This window comes from Silurus meridionalis, chromosome 4 (genome assembly GCF_014805685.1).
Source record: "Silurus meridionalis isolate SWU-2019-XX chromosome 4, ASM1480568v1, whole genome shotgun sequence".
NCBI classification, from domain to species: domain Eukaryota; kingdom Metazoa; phylum Chordata; class Actinopteri; order Siluriformes; family Siluridae; genus Silurus; species Silurus meridionalis.
Genome location: NC_060887.1, coordinates 20,359,064 through 20,374,507, shown reverse-complemented (window position 1 = coordinate 20,374,507; position 15,444 = coordinate 20,359,064). Strand labels below are relative to the sequence as shown.

Sequence of the window (15,444 nt, the reverse complement as noted above, 5' to 3'; positions counted from 1 at the left end):
GTGCAACCTGCAAAATGTACTGATTAAGCATTTACCAAAAGATTTGCTCGTATTCTATTGGAAACACACACACACACACACACACACACACACACACACACACACACACACACACACGCACACACAAATTTAATTATATTTTCACTCAGCAGAGGCTTACCAAATTAAATTCTGCTCTGGATGGGACTGGAAATGAACACAAAATTTGGGACGTAGCACTTTTACAAGCCCTAAGTTTTTGAATTCGAAACCAGAAAGCATATCATCTATATTATTAAGGCTTTTATTAAGATAAGAATTAGATTTTTGAAAAATATTTACATTTAATTAAAATATCTCTAAAGAACAAACAGTGTTGTGTCTTTCCGTTATGGATATGACAGTGTTTTAAATGTGTTTAAATATTATTCCAAAATGAAGATCATGACAAACGAATGCTTCAGCAATATTAAATGAAGGCCACAGACAGGTGTGATGTAGAGACCTATCGATACACTCTATATCCACTATACACTCGATATACATTATACACAAACTTGACACTATTATTCACAATTCACTATACAATGTTTATAACCTCATATACTATACACCATCTATAATATATATATTATACACTCTTTTTATAACATACACTGTTTATAAACTATACACTGTCTTTACACTCTTGTTTACTATTCACTACCTATACACCATTATTTACTCTACACTCTGCACACCATTTTTAATATGAATTATTTAATAAATATAAATTATTCACTGTGAACTGTAAAAGGTCTGTACACTATTATTCACTATACACTAAGGGTGTAACGGTACACAAAATTCATGGTTCGGTACCTTGGTTTTTAAGTCACGGTTCGGTTTAATTTTGGTACGGTTATGGGAAAAAACGCAAAACACAAAATAGTAATAACCCGGTTTATTGTTATTAACATTTGTAACCAACATTTGAACAAATTACATTTTAAAAACAATTATAAATAAAATGCCTGCTTGGTTAAAAAATTTATAAAATAATATTTTATAAAATATAAAATAGAATAAATCAAATTAATGCAATACACTTTTTATTATTTATTATATTGTCACAAATTAAATTAAATTAAATTAAATAGTTTACATTTTGTGTAAAAAATGTAATGAGTGAATGTATAAAGTCCAAATAATTAAATATAAAGTCCAAAATAGTTAAGTAAAGTACTGATACCAGAAAAATCTACTTAAGTACAGTAACGAAGTATTTGTACTTCATTACTTCCCATCTCTGACCGAACCGAAAACCCTGTACTGAAAAATGTTGGTATGAATATGTGTACCGCTACATATCTACTATACACTAAGTTTACGATATTATCTTGTGTCCATGCACAATTTTTCACTATTCCTCAGCCCCCTCAAATCTTTAGTCAGTCTTTTTCACACTCAGTTAAATTCCATTCATCTTATAGTCTCTTTTTTTGAGCATGAAAGCTGACAAGTGGTGGTGCTGCAGTAAAATCCTCAAACTGTCCCCAAATTGTCCCCAGATTGCTCGGTTTAAACTGAACTATATTGCCTAGGGCAAAGCTTTCCAGAATCTTTGCTCATGCCATAAGTCTGCTCCTCACCTGCTGCTCCCTCTCAGTTCACTGGTGGTGGATGTTTTCCTGTGACATTTACATGGAGTTGTTTATAGTAAAGTAAAAGTCCCATCCCCTTTGTAATAACTTAGCCTGACTGGTGATGAATAATGGATATGGACAGGATGTGGAAAATGCATTTGATAACTTCTGTCAGGCTTAGTATTTTACTATGTTTTCCTGTTTTTGTTTGAGGCAGAATATTATAAAACAGCTCTAGCTATATATATATATATATATATATATATATATATATATATATATATATATATATATATATATATTACACACACACACACACACACACACACACACACATCATTTTTCTTTTATTTATTTTCTTTTTCTTTCAGCTCTTTCTCTTTCTTGGTCACCTGAGAATTCCCATCCACAATGGTCAATATATGTGTGTGTGTGTGTGTATATATATATATATATATATATATATATATATATATATATATATATATATATATATATACAGTACAGACCAAAAGTTTGGACACACCTTCTCATTTAAAGAGTTTTCTTTATTTTCATGACTATGAAAATTGTAGATTCACACTGAAGGCATCAAAACTATGAATTAACACACGTGGAATTATATACATAACAAAAAAGTGTGAAACAACTGAAAAATGTCATATTGTAGGTTCTTCAAAGTAGCCACCTTTTGCTTTGATTACTGCTTTGCACACTCTTGGCATTCTCTTGATGAGCTTCAAGACAGTCTTGAAGGAGTTCCCCGAGAGATGCTTGGCACTTGTTGGCCCTTTTGCCTTCACTCTGCGGTCCAGCTCACCCCTAAACCATCTCGATTGGGTTCAGGTCCGGTGACTGTGGAGGCCAGTTTATTCTGCTATAAACGAATGTAAAAGTAGTGTGAGCAGCCATAATAATTTGACATTACTCCATACATGCGGAAGTAACTGATCATTTAAAAGGTTACCCCAAATGAAGTAGACATTCTAAAGTTGATTGGGCTTTTTTTTTTAACAGCTAAGTTAGGAATTACAGCATAACATCTGCTTCTTCTGAGATACATGAACCCAATCAACTTTTTGAGCTCTGTTCATGATGCACCCCAGAGCAGAATAAGTCTCTACATAGAAAGTGCTATCTTCCTTCTTCTGCATCAATGTGCTCACAGACACATATAACCAGCTAGTGTTGTTGTGACAGTAGAGAAAATATATTGTCCCCTGCACCTATACAGCATGGCCAATTTTGCTTCTTGGCTTCTAATCATGGATGGCTGTGAGGAATGTAAATCCCAATACCTTTAGTCAACGCGATGTCTGTGGATGTCTTGTTGATTTAATTAGATGTGCCACCGTATTTGCCCCCACATATGTGCATGAAGTCTAGGCTGTGCTTTTCTCCCACATACCAGCAACCATTTATTTCTCTGGCAATATTTCTTCGGCTGGAGTTTCCAAAAACAGCCGCTCGTATTTCTCATGTTCAAAAAACTAATTACAGATGATGATCATAGTGAATAGTTAATAATAGTTTTATTTTGTATTATTATTTTTAGCTCATTTTCTATTAATGATGTTTGATTAGTATAAACGTATCCTCTGAAAAATTATGAATCTTATATAGCTATCATAAGCAGAGACCTCTATATGTGCAGATGCTCATAAATTCATAAATGCTGGATTCTATGCTGCTATTTACTGCTCAGTGTTTTTTTTATATATATATTTTTTAATTAGGAAAAAATACTCGTCTTTTGCTGTTTGAAAACAATAAAAGGGTGTTGGCAGATATGATTGTTATGATGCACACATATTGATTCAAGGATTTTTGCATACACACATAGACACACTAACCACACTCCAAGTATTCCTGTCTTCTACTGTGCCTCTCTCTCTCTTTGGTGTGTGCAGCTGTTGGCTCTGTCATGTGGTCAGTGAGGGTGTGATTGGTGCTGTTCTTAACCCCAAAAGCATACTCTAATCTCACCTTGGCCGTCTTCCTCTGAGCCACACTCACATCATTACACACAGGCCCACAGCTGCTTCTACCACCAGTAATACCAGCATTTAGCAATGTATGGAGTTGGAAAGTACAATGAAATCATGTAATAAAACATGACATTGGACTGTATGCTTTGAAAACAAATTACGTTGTTTTGCTTTTACAAATAAATAGCAAATGAAATTTCTACATTTTTTTTAGGGTTTGACTGGTATGGCATTATATGTATATTATATGTATAATATGTGAACAGTTTCTTAATGTTGGTACCGTTAATGAATCTATCTGACAACTTTAGTCAAGGTTAGACAGCTGATCTCAACTAAGTTTTATAAAGATTAATAAAGATTTTAAAATATGTAACAAAAAAAAAGACAATTAAATTGTATTTTATGTTAATTTATAGAGGGAAGAAGATCTAAATTGAAATAATGCTTGAACAGATGTTAGCTTACAAACAATCTGTACCACACAGTGTATTCCTTTAGCAACAAAGAATTATATGATAATATTTTACTTTTTTATTTTTGGAGGGTCTGTTGTAGACAATTTACAGACTATCCTGAAGCAGCCTTTAAATTGATTCATGCCAAGCAATGTTTACATTTAACAGCTTGCATGAAGTCAATTTGACATTGTGAAATGACTAAAGACAGACTGAGTCTTTGCAGTTTATGATCTGCTTCACGTCACAAGTTATAAACTGGATGATCCAAATAAAGCAAAAGGAAATGGGTACAGATTATCCACTAGATATCAGTAACTATAATCTGGAGATTCCAAATACAAGTTTAATAAAAGGGACATGTTTACACATGTCTACTAAATCTCATTATTGTCAGTTGCGAACAGTTTAATAGACTGGTTCAGGATTCACATGACATATTTACTGTACAGTATGTAGTCTGTATTTGTGCTGACTGTTTATAAAGCATCCACATTTGATTACGATACTTTTCACTTTATCCCTTACATTTTCAGGGCTAAAGCACATTATTTTTTTATATTATTATTATTATTATTATTATTATTATAGTCATGATTGCAGTGCTATCTAAAACTGTTGCTATCTATCTATCTATCTATCTATCTATCTATCTATCTATCTATCTATCTCTATCTGTCTGTCTGTCTGTCTGTCTGTCTGTCTGTCTATCTATCTATCTATCTATCTATCTATCTATCTATCTATCTATCTATCTCTCTCTCTCTCTCTCTCTCTCTCTCTCTCTCTCTCTCTCTATATATATATATATATATATATATATATATATATATATATATATATATATATATATATATATATATATATACAGACCAAAAGTTTGGACACACCTTCTCATTCAAAGAGTTTTCTTTATTTTCATGACTATGAAAATTGTAGAGTCACACTGAAGGCATCAAGGGCTATTTGACCAAGAAGGAGAGTGATGGGGTGCTGTGCCAGATGACCTGGCCTCCACAGTCACCGGACCTGAACCCAATCGAGATGGTTTAGGGGTGAGCTGGACCGCAGAGTGAAGGCAAAAGGGCCAACAAGTGCCAAGCATCTCTCGGGGAACTCCTTCAAGACTGTTGGAAGACCATTTCAGGTGACTACCTCTTGAAGCTCATCAAGAGAATGCCAAGAGTGTGCAAAGCAGTAATCAAAGCAAAAGGTGGCTACTTTGAAGAACCTAGAATATGACATTTTTCAATTGTTTCACACTTTTTGTGTATGTATATAATTCCATATATAATTCCACGTGTTAATTCATAGTTTTGATGCCTTCAGTGTGAATCTACAATTTTCATAGTCATGAAAATAAAGAAAACTCTTTGAATGAGAAGGTGTGTCCAAACTTTTGGTCTGTACTGTATATATATACCTCTCTCTATATAAAACCTTATGCCTACTTTATCCCTTATGTGTCCCAGGTATTATTCTGTAAATAAGGCCTAATCAAATTATTCTGAATTTCAGAAAATAATAAACTACAAAACAAACTTATCTACATCTTATTTTAGCTCATTTTTTTTAGATCATAATTTTAAATTGCAAAACCCCTTCAAAGCCAGTGACCCTGAAAAGACTGAAAATCTTTCCCAAAATCTAAACAGAATAAACAGAAGATACAGCAGATTATTCATCAGGGTAGTTTGCACAAAGTCTATAGCCATTCAGTATAATAATTAGAAATAAATTAAATGTGTGGGTGAAGCAAAATGTGCAGATGGTTTAGGTGATTCAGGTGTGGAATTTGTGATAGAGTAACCATTTTATAGAAAATATGTTATTATTGATAATGGTGTGATGAACCAAATACTACGTATATTTCCTTCCTAAAAAAATCTTTTTTTTCCAAGCATTTTATAATTGTGTTATAGGTTTACAGTTTTTCTCAGTTTTGCTTTGGAGCTTTTGGATCCTACAATATTGGTTGTTAATGTCATGGTGATCAAAATGTATCATCACTTGAATAGTCTTAACCCCTAAAACATCTCAGCATCAGTTCATTGCATAAATCATTGAAGGCAAAATGGTTAAACCAGTTGTCAGAATGTGTCATCTAAAATTTCTATTCATCTTTTTTGCTAAATGTTTTTTTAATTGATGAATTGTGCAGATGCATTTTTAATTTTACTAATAGAGGGATGTGTACAGCATCAGATCAACAAATGATCAGCTAGTTCTCTAAAATAGGTCGACCATGATCCTTCAATTGGCGAGCCTATACACACAGAGCAAAACACAGAATTACAATTTCTAACAATGGATGAACAACCGTGAAATGATCAAGCAGTATTACAGTACAGTAAAAGTGTGAATCCTGTCCGGTCTCTTGCAATCGATATGAATCAAATACGCAATCAAATAAATGCATTTGTGCTGCTAAAATTCATATATTCCATACAGAAGAAATTCAGCCTTGTGCATTTTCATTCATCGTAATCCAGGAAATAATGAAATGGTGCAGCGTTGATCTGTTCAATTGACACAAATACTTACTTTTGAGAGATGAACTAAGGAATTTGAGAAAAGTACATGCATTTGCAAGAAATACAATGTATTGTGCTGATTTTACAAATTGTTTTAAAAAATGCACTTACTGGTTTGCAAATATTAAGGATGATTTGAGAAACGCTCCAAAGAAACTGAGATAAACAGTAAAAGAAGCAAAGACACTGCTCAAATTATGAAACTGAATGTTAACCTTGTAATCAAAATTCTATTGCATTCCTTTTATTGATTTATTTTTTGTTCATGTTTTATGATGATTGACTTTATTCGACATTGCCCGAATTTAGTTCTATTATCATGTCAATAATTGTGTCACAAGCATTATATCAATTTCTTCCAGGCAGCATTTATAATCATTATGCAATTATAATTTGTGTGATTATTCCTTTGAGGGTGCTTCCAGTTAGGGACACAGATATTTCATACTGTGACATTTGAACTTTTAATAAATATTAGGTGATCCCATTTCCCAAACAATAGAACTAAAATGATTAGCTTATCAAAAAAAGACTGAATAGTTCTAACTGCTTGTGAAGATTGCTCATATATATATATATATATATATATATATATATATATATATATATATATATATATATATATATATATATATATATATATTTTTTAATCTTCTATCATTACAATTGGCTGGATTTTTGTGATTTGAATTCTGCTTTCTATTGCAAACTCCTTTGACTTAATAGCAACAGTGAATAACAAATTAGCTACCTGCGCACACTGAGCGCCTGTACTAACTCCACTCATCACACAAAGCAATCAAAGCCTTTGATTATTAGTCAAGCCAAAATATGAAAGAGCGAGAAGATAGACGTTCCGAAAGGCAACAGAAAAATCAGCTCTGTAGTGCTCTGGTAATCAACAGCTCCTTCATATTCAGGAACGCTTATTGCATGATTGTTTGGATGCATTGAAAAAGCATGTGTACATCGAGCTGTTTGATTGCATTTTAGAGCACAAAGCAGTGATGCTCCAGCTAATGCACTCAAAGCGAGCCACTCTTTTCTGGAGTGCACCTCGCCGTGCCTGCTTCAATTGCTGTGACCTAGAGCAATTCTTGAACAAATAAGATTGCCTTTGTGTGCGCATTATTTTCTGTTGACATTTGCAAAGCACTTGGGCTACTAGCCATGGAAGATAGGTAAAGACCTAAAATGTGCCTATACCCAGTGGCTTCAATGTTTCCTTCGGAACAAGAATAAGAAAACCAATAGGAATGGAAGTCTTGTTTGTGACTATTGTGTAATAGTTATTTTTATTTTGATGGCTGTTTTCTTTTTTCTTTTTGCACTCGCTTTGTTTATACCAGGCTTTTCTTTTCTTTCTTTCTTTCTTTGTTTTTTTAATTTATTTATTTCTTTTTTGTAAGAAAGCTCGCGAATCAACTGAAGGTGCCCCCACACATATTTTCATTTCAATCTCTGAGATCTCATCTTTATGAATGTTTTTGTACCATTGACCTGCTTGGGAATGGCTTCACACACTCCAGGTCTGAAGTATACAAAATTTCATTTTTAAGGTCATCAATATTATGCATGATACACTACAATAGTCCAGTTCCAACAAACTTTGAATAATGCACTTGTTCAACATGAGGCAAGGTTTATAACTGACTGTTAGGGGTGTGTGTGTGTGTGTGTGTGTGTGTGTGTGTGTGTGTGTGTGTGTGTGTGTATGTGAGGGAGAGCGAGAGAGAGAGAGCGAGTGAGAGAAATATTTATGCGGTTATGGCTCTATATCTTTCCCAAGCTGCTCGGTGTGTACCCTCCGTATTAATCATGCTGGAGGAGATAAGAGGCCTGACACTAGCCAGCGTCCTCAGAGCCCAGCTTTCTTACTTTAACAGCATGTGTGCTACTCGGCGGAGATTCGACATGGCTCGAGCTTTCTCCCAGGCAAACACTGCTGCAATATCCATTATGCCAGGGGCCAAGGATAATTTATTGTCAAATAAGGAAAATGGATCAACACTAATGTCACTTGATGATCAACCACCCAGGTTTAATAAAACATAGCGATGGTGGTGCGTGATGCTGTGCGGCGGCGTCTCCTGTCCCCACTTCTCTCTACCTGGCCACAGCACTGTGGTAATTACCCTGCTGTCACTGTGATAAGTGGTATTAATGGCAGCTATGTGCACTTTAACCTGCACTGAGCTCGCAGCATCGGAAGATTATTACAGCCAGCCAGCTGTAGTGTATGCTTTTGTGTTATTCTGTGTGTCTGTGTGTGTGTGTGTGTTAGTGAGTGAATATATGGAGATCACAATCTGACGGAAAAGGTTTTCCTCCTCCTCCTTCTTTGCATATGCTTACCCTGCCCCCCTTTTTTTTTTTTTTCTTTTATCAGTGTGTAAATCATTTTTTCAGTGTGGTGTCTTTCTCTTACCATCTCTCTTTCTCTTTTACTCTCCCCTTTCTTCGTTCTGGCTGATCAGCCTAAAGGAGAATGCTCTGTTCCAAATTGGTGCTACATCATCTGAAATCATTAGTGTGGCGAGTCAAACAGCTGTGTGTGTTTTTAAATGTGTAAACTAATGAGTGCATGCCAACAGCAGGAACAGGGCCCTCCCTGCTGCACACCTCCTGTCACACACACTCACATCCACAGGCAAAACATCCATTCCGATTGGTCATGAATATTTAATTATTCCACTCCAAATTATTGTATTTATCATTGCAAACCTGTTCATTGTCACCAAAATGGCGACGGTGAGCCGCTACATGTTCACCACAGGATGCTTCCTGAGGAGATGGAGCTGGACATTTTCTTTTCACAAGCAGTGTGACTGTATATTAAAGTAACGGCCAACCTGACACATTAAGAGGCCCGAACTTGCCAGTATCTCCTCATGGTGCTGACCTAGTGTCCCTTTTTATAGTCAGAGTAGGCCAGGATTTATTTTTTACACTAAATATTGTGAGCAATTGTGATGTGCAGAATGCTCACAGCCTATATGCGTTCTGTCTTCTATTTGCTGACAGATGTCTAAAGTGTGCAGATGCACCTTGTCAGAAGAGCTGCCCCACTAATCTCGACATAAAGGCTTTTATCACCAGCATCTCTAACAAGGTAATCACTGTTTATATCTTTTATATTCGACACATAACTAATTGCCCTGCTGCTTCTCCACATCAATCCTCAATAATAAAATGACATGAAGCAGAACTGAGTTTTAGAGATAAAGAAAAGACCACATTTATTAACAGGGGAGTGTATTGGATGCAGCAGCTTACTTGCAGTGTTTATTCATTCATTCATCATCAGTAACTGCTTTATCCTGATTTGTTTATTTTTTTGGGAAGTATTATGGGTCGGTACTAACAAAAATAATAACTGTGGGAGCAGGTGGGAATGGGAGTACAATTAAAAATTGGTAAAACACACACTCTTACTGGCTTCACACTGCACATTTAGCCACACACACACACACACACACACACACACACACACACACACACACACACACACACATGCTTGGACAACTAGTTCTGCTTCAGTTCCCAGTGTCAGTCTCAACATTATACATATAATATACACACACACACACACACACACACACACACACACACACACACACTCTTCAATTCTATGTTTTTACGAATCAGGACATTATAAAAATCATTTGGTCCTTACCTGGTCAGGCTGATCTGACATCTCAAATTAACAATCCATGACATATTACATGGTGGTATTATAACCTTTTGCAAAAATCAAGCCAAAACGTTAATATTTACTGCTTGATGCCATGATTACCTGATCAACAGCAAGTGTGACCTCCTCTATAAAATATTACATTTGAGCAGTTTGTTGGTGTGTGTTAACACAGTGCCATGGAGGAAATACACTAGCAATGATCTTAGAGAAGCAATTGTTGCTGACCACCAACCTGAGAAGGGATATAGGGCCATTTCCAAACAATTTAAAGTCATTCTACAGTGTTAAACTTTATTCACAAGTGAAAAAATTCAAGACAGCCTCCAATCTTTTCAGAAGTGGACATAGTAGCAAATTCACCCCAAGACTTGACCATGCAACATGTGATAAAACAGCAAAAAAAGAGTTTCATCTCAGTTAGCATGCCAAATTTTAAAGTCCATGACAGTATGGTTTGGTCGGAAGTATGGTTTGTTTGGAAGGGTTGCCAGTTGCTTCTGAACAAATCACAAGACTTCTGGAACAGTGTGCTTTGGACAGATTGCATAGATGTTTGGCCACAATGCATAGCCCGACGATTGGCAAAAACCAAACACAGCATATCAATACAAACACCTCATACCAACTATTTTAAAGTTATTGCTGCTAAGTTGGTATTTCAAGCTAATATTAAATAAAAAGGTATACTCTTTCTTAAACTCTTTTAATATTAGACTAATAAAAATGTTTTATTCTGTCAAAGAGGAAATTTTGCATTTCCTAAATTTTACAGAAAGTAGACAAACCGGCATATTCAGCAGTAGGCTTTAAAACAATCTTTTTTTTTTTATAGGATGCTGCTGAAGCATTGAACAAAATGTTTTGTCGTCTGCACACTTGACCTTCAAAATCTTTTCATGCTGTAGCATTTCAGGTCTCTTACTGGCTTCACACTGCACATTTAGCCATCAGTCAGCCATTAAAGCTCAAGACCAACTTATATAATGAACACGAAATAGCCCTTCGAAAATGCTTTTGCCAAATGCCACCTGGAACCCACCGTTGCACAGTCAAGGCTGGTGTCATTCAGTGCATTTTGACAAATTTTAAAAATGCATTTTTGATTCAAGGCTGTCTCTGGGCACTGCCTTTTCTCTATTCTGCTCCTCTTGTAATTTGTTTGATGGTCATCAAGCACTATTGTTACTGTTCCTTGCTCGCACAGAATGATATAAAAGTACACAATTCTTTACTGATAATAAAGCATTGATGATTTTATGGCATGCATTAGGTTAGGGGCTGTTTTACAGACCTTTGTTTTGCATGAGCGTTTATTTCTTATATTGCAGAACTATTACGGGGCAGCGAGGGCGATTCTGTCGGACAATCCGCTGGGCCTGACATGTGGGATGGTGTGTCCCACCTCGGACCTGTGTGTGGGAGGCTGCAACCTTTATGCCTCGGAGGAAGGGCCCATCAACATTGGAGGACTGCAGCAGTTTGCTGTTGAGGTATAGAAAAAAAAATCAATAAATATGGGCATTATATATTTTTTTTACTGTGTGCATGTACAATAAAGTGCATTTCATATTCAAAACTGTGCAACAGGCCAGAGCTTAGCATTATAAGTAAGTGTTTTTTTTAATATGGGCAACAATATTTCTGTGTACTATAAGGTAGTACCCTTCAGCATCAGCGACAGAATGATGCCTCAGTGTGCGAATGGCAGGTTTTTTTTATTTTTTCTCCGAGTGTATTTTACAGCTGGTTTCTGCAGTAGCTCAGTGTTGGACAAGCAGTAACTTCTCCCCGCTCTGTTTAGCTCACATAAGCCATGATGGAGTGACAGCACGATCTATGCAGTGCTGTATTAATGGGGCCTCTCAGCCCTTTGTTATGGCCGCAACAGAAGCTCAGGCGCACGGTGACTGTCACCATCTACCATAACAGCCATAATTTTTCCTGTGTCTTTTCTCAGCAGCTGAGTCCTCTTCTGTGATAAACATCAAATCCTTCCCCCATTATAAAAGCAGACCAAAGACTAGACGCTCAAGGAAAACAGCTCGTCACGCACCAGACGTCATAGTCAATGCTGATGACTTTATTAAGATTCTGGCGTTAAGAAGCTAAAGCGAGCAAGGGGGGATCTTTCATGTTTAAACCAGAAGATTTACCGTCAGATCTCCATTTAATGTTTAGAAGGAATAAAAAGAAAAGAGCAGGGGCGGCCCAGGGAGGGGGGCTTCACTTTATAGCAGCACAGCTGAGATGCTTTGGTCTGCTGTAAATAGATTTCCACAGAGATTTGCTTACTGTCATTGGCTGTTCCTTGTGCGCCATGACTGTTATCAGTAATGACAGCTTTTATTGTAAACCGTGAGTTTAAAAAAAAAAAACGTTGTATGTAGAATTTGTTTGATCATCTGTCGCCTTGTTTTCTACCCCAGAATAATGATTGGAACTACAGGTGTCCTTTACCACGATGCAGCTCTGAGATAATCAGGGTATCTGTTCTTGTCATTGTCATAGTGGGCTTTATTTAGTTCCATGGTAACTGCTAATTAAATGAAAATGTCAGCGATAGCGTGTGTGGGTTTGAATTGGTGTCTTTGACCCACCATCCTGTAGGGTTGCTGTTCAGGAGGCTTTACTTGTTCCTAACGAATGACTTATTCACTACAGAAGGAAATGACTGACTCAAAGGTCTCCAATAAGACAAACAGTAATCTGTAATGGTGGAAAAATTATATTGGTGAAAATGATTAAATTCTAATTGATATACTGTGTGTGTGTGTATATATATATATATATATATATATATATATATATATATATATATATATATATATAGGTAGAGCAATCCAATGCTGCTGGTTCCTTGCTTTCGGCCAAGAGTTTATCTCGTGTCGCTCTCGTTGTTCAGTGCAGCAAAAACTTAACTTTTTTAGTGTTATATTTTTATTTCACTAGAAATCCTGAAAAATGTCTCTCAAGAAAATCAGTGATGGTGCTGGGAAAACGAAAGTAAATAGAATTACCATTGAAACTAAGAAGGAAATAGTCGAAAAGTACGAGTGTGGTGTACATCTCGCACTCAATATTTACGAACTAATTATGCTCGTCTAACGGGGTTTTATATATATAGTATAAGACTAAATATTTTAGTTTTTGTAAATTTTAAATATTTGGGTAATATAATATTTGCTTACTAAAATCGAAACTCTCATTTTGTAGAGCTGCATTTTAATGTTCACACATAAATCCCTTTTATTTTGAATACATTGATGAGTTGGGATGGCAGCTCAGTACGCTCCAACTTTCATGAACTCACACTCTTACCGATCAGGCACCTTTTGAGCTGATTAAAATAGAGAGAGGCTTTGGCCTGTACAGTTTCATTACTGACTAAAGATTAAAAGGCACAATTACGGAAGCGGCCTCTCTCCTGCCACCCACCCCTGCCATGACTTATTAGACATCTCTTTCTAGGTGGCAGCTCCTCTCTCCTTAAATGTGAGAGGTCAGACTGGTTATCTTGCTGATAATTAGATAACACCAGGAAGAGGGGCTATCATTGCCCAGTTCTATTCAACTGTAGTTCCTCTAGCATGGCTATAGTCAAGGGAAAAGTCAATACATCCTTTCATTTGTGGGCAATAAACAAGCTTTCTCTGAGCAAGTGACTGAGGGCATTAGCTGGCTTTGAGGCATCCTTTCTTCATCTCTCGCCTGTATCTTATATGATGTAGTCATGGTGTTCAGACTTTCATAAATTTAGCCACAAATACAGTGCATGCAGAAAGTATTCACACTGTTTCACTTCTTTCATCTTTTTTCATCTTTTATGTTTTACGTTTATATATTTTTTTCAGTCACGATCAATGCACACCCAATACCAATACCAACACCCAGAATAAAACAATAAAAAAAATTCACATTGAGATATGTATTCGGACTCTTTTCTATGACTCTCATAATGTTGCTCAGGTGCATCCCTTTTTTTCGATATAATTTTTTCGATGTTTCTACATTTATATTAAAGTCGACCCGTGGCAAACTCAAATGTCATGATTTAAGAGGGTGTACAACTTTCTCCATTCTAAATTCTAACAACTAGAGATGTATCTCAGAGCAGAGACCAATCAGTGAGGTCAATTAAGGTGGCTACAGAGCTTAGAGACAGGGTTCTGCAGACAAAACCCTAAAAACACTACTTCCTCAAATTCATCAGACCACAGTGGCCTCTATAATTCTTAAATAAAAGAAATTTGGAACAACAAGGACTCTTTTTAGAGCTGGCTATACTGAGCAACTGGGGAAGAAGGAGCAATATAAGAGAGGTGACCAATAGCATAATGGTTACTCTAGTTGAGCTGCAGAGATTGTGTGGAGATGGGAGAACCTTATATAAGAGGAGAGTCTTCTATCTGGCCATTAGGGTTCTCACATCTTCACACATATTCTATGAAGCTCAACCAGGTTCAGGATCACTTTTCTTACAAAGCCACCTCTCTCTGAATGTTCGGTTTGGCCAGGCAGCCAGCTAGTTCAGCAAAGTTTTTTTTAGAACCTTTTCCAGATCTCTGTCTTGACATGATCCTGTCTTTAAGCTCTGCAGCAAGTTTCTTTGACTTTAGTTATGAGAAGTTTAGTTTAGTTTTAGCTTTGTAGCTATAAGACTTTTAATCTACAGGTTTTTGACTTTCCAAATCAGGTCCAATTGCTCGAATTTAATATTCCAATTTAAGTGTAGAAACCTTTCAAAGAGGATACAGAGAAATGGGAAGCCCCTAAGCTAAATCTTATAAATAGTGTTTGTACAGTGGCATTATGGGGTATTGAGTGTAGATTGCTGTAAAAAGAAATATTAAAGCATTTTAGCAGGTTGCAACATAATGAAATGTGGAAAAAAATGAATAGGTCTGAATACTTTTTGAATGCACTGTATAATGTCAGGTAATGTCTGAATTTTTTTATGCAGAATGTGAGTTTTCGAAAAGGTCAGTAGCATGAGGCAGTTTCACAGTTCAGTTGATGTGATTTTAGTGAAAGATCTTTGTATATGTCTGTCTGTTTGTATTCAGATTTATCTTTCTGTGCCTCTGTCATTTTGTATTTACAGTATATTTGTCTCTTTGTTTTTTGTGTCTCTCTGCTAGTCTTGGTGTGTCGGTTTCTCCTAGT

General features: G+C 36.0%; 1 protein-coding gene across 1 annotated transcript in view; it reads left to right on the top strand.

Moving 5' to 3' along the window:
* Window positions 1-15,444, top strand: part of dpyda.1 (dihydropyrimidine dehydrogenase a, tandem duplicate 1) — a 130,169-nt gene that overhangs the window by 30,954 nt on the left and 83,771 nt on the right. The window contains exons 4-5 of the mRNA XM_046846245.1: window positions 9,609-9,696; window positions 11,610-11,771. Coding sequence (XP_046702201.1) covers window positions 9,609-9,696; window positions 11,610-11,771 — 250 coding nt within the window. The remainder of the gene's footprint in view (window positions 1-9,608; window positions 9,697-11,609; window positions 11,772-15,444) is intronic.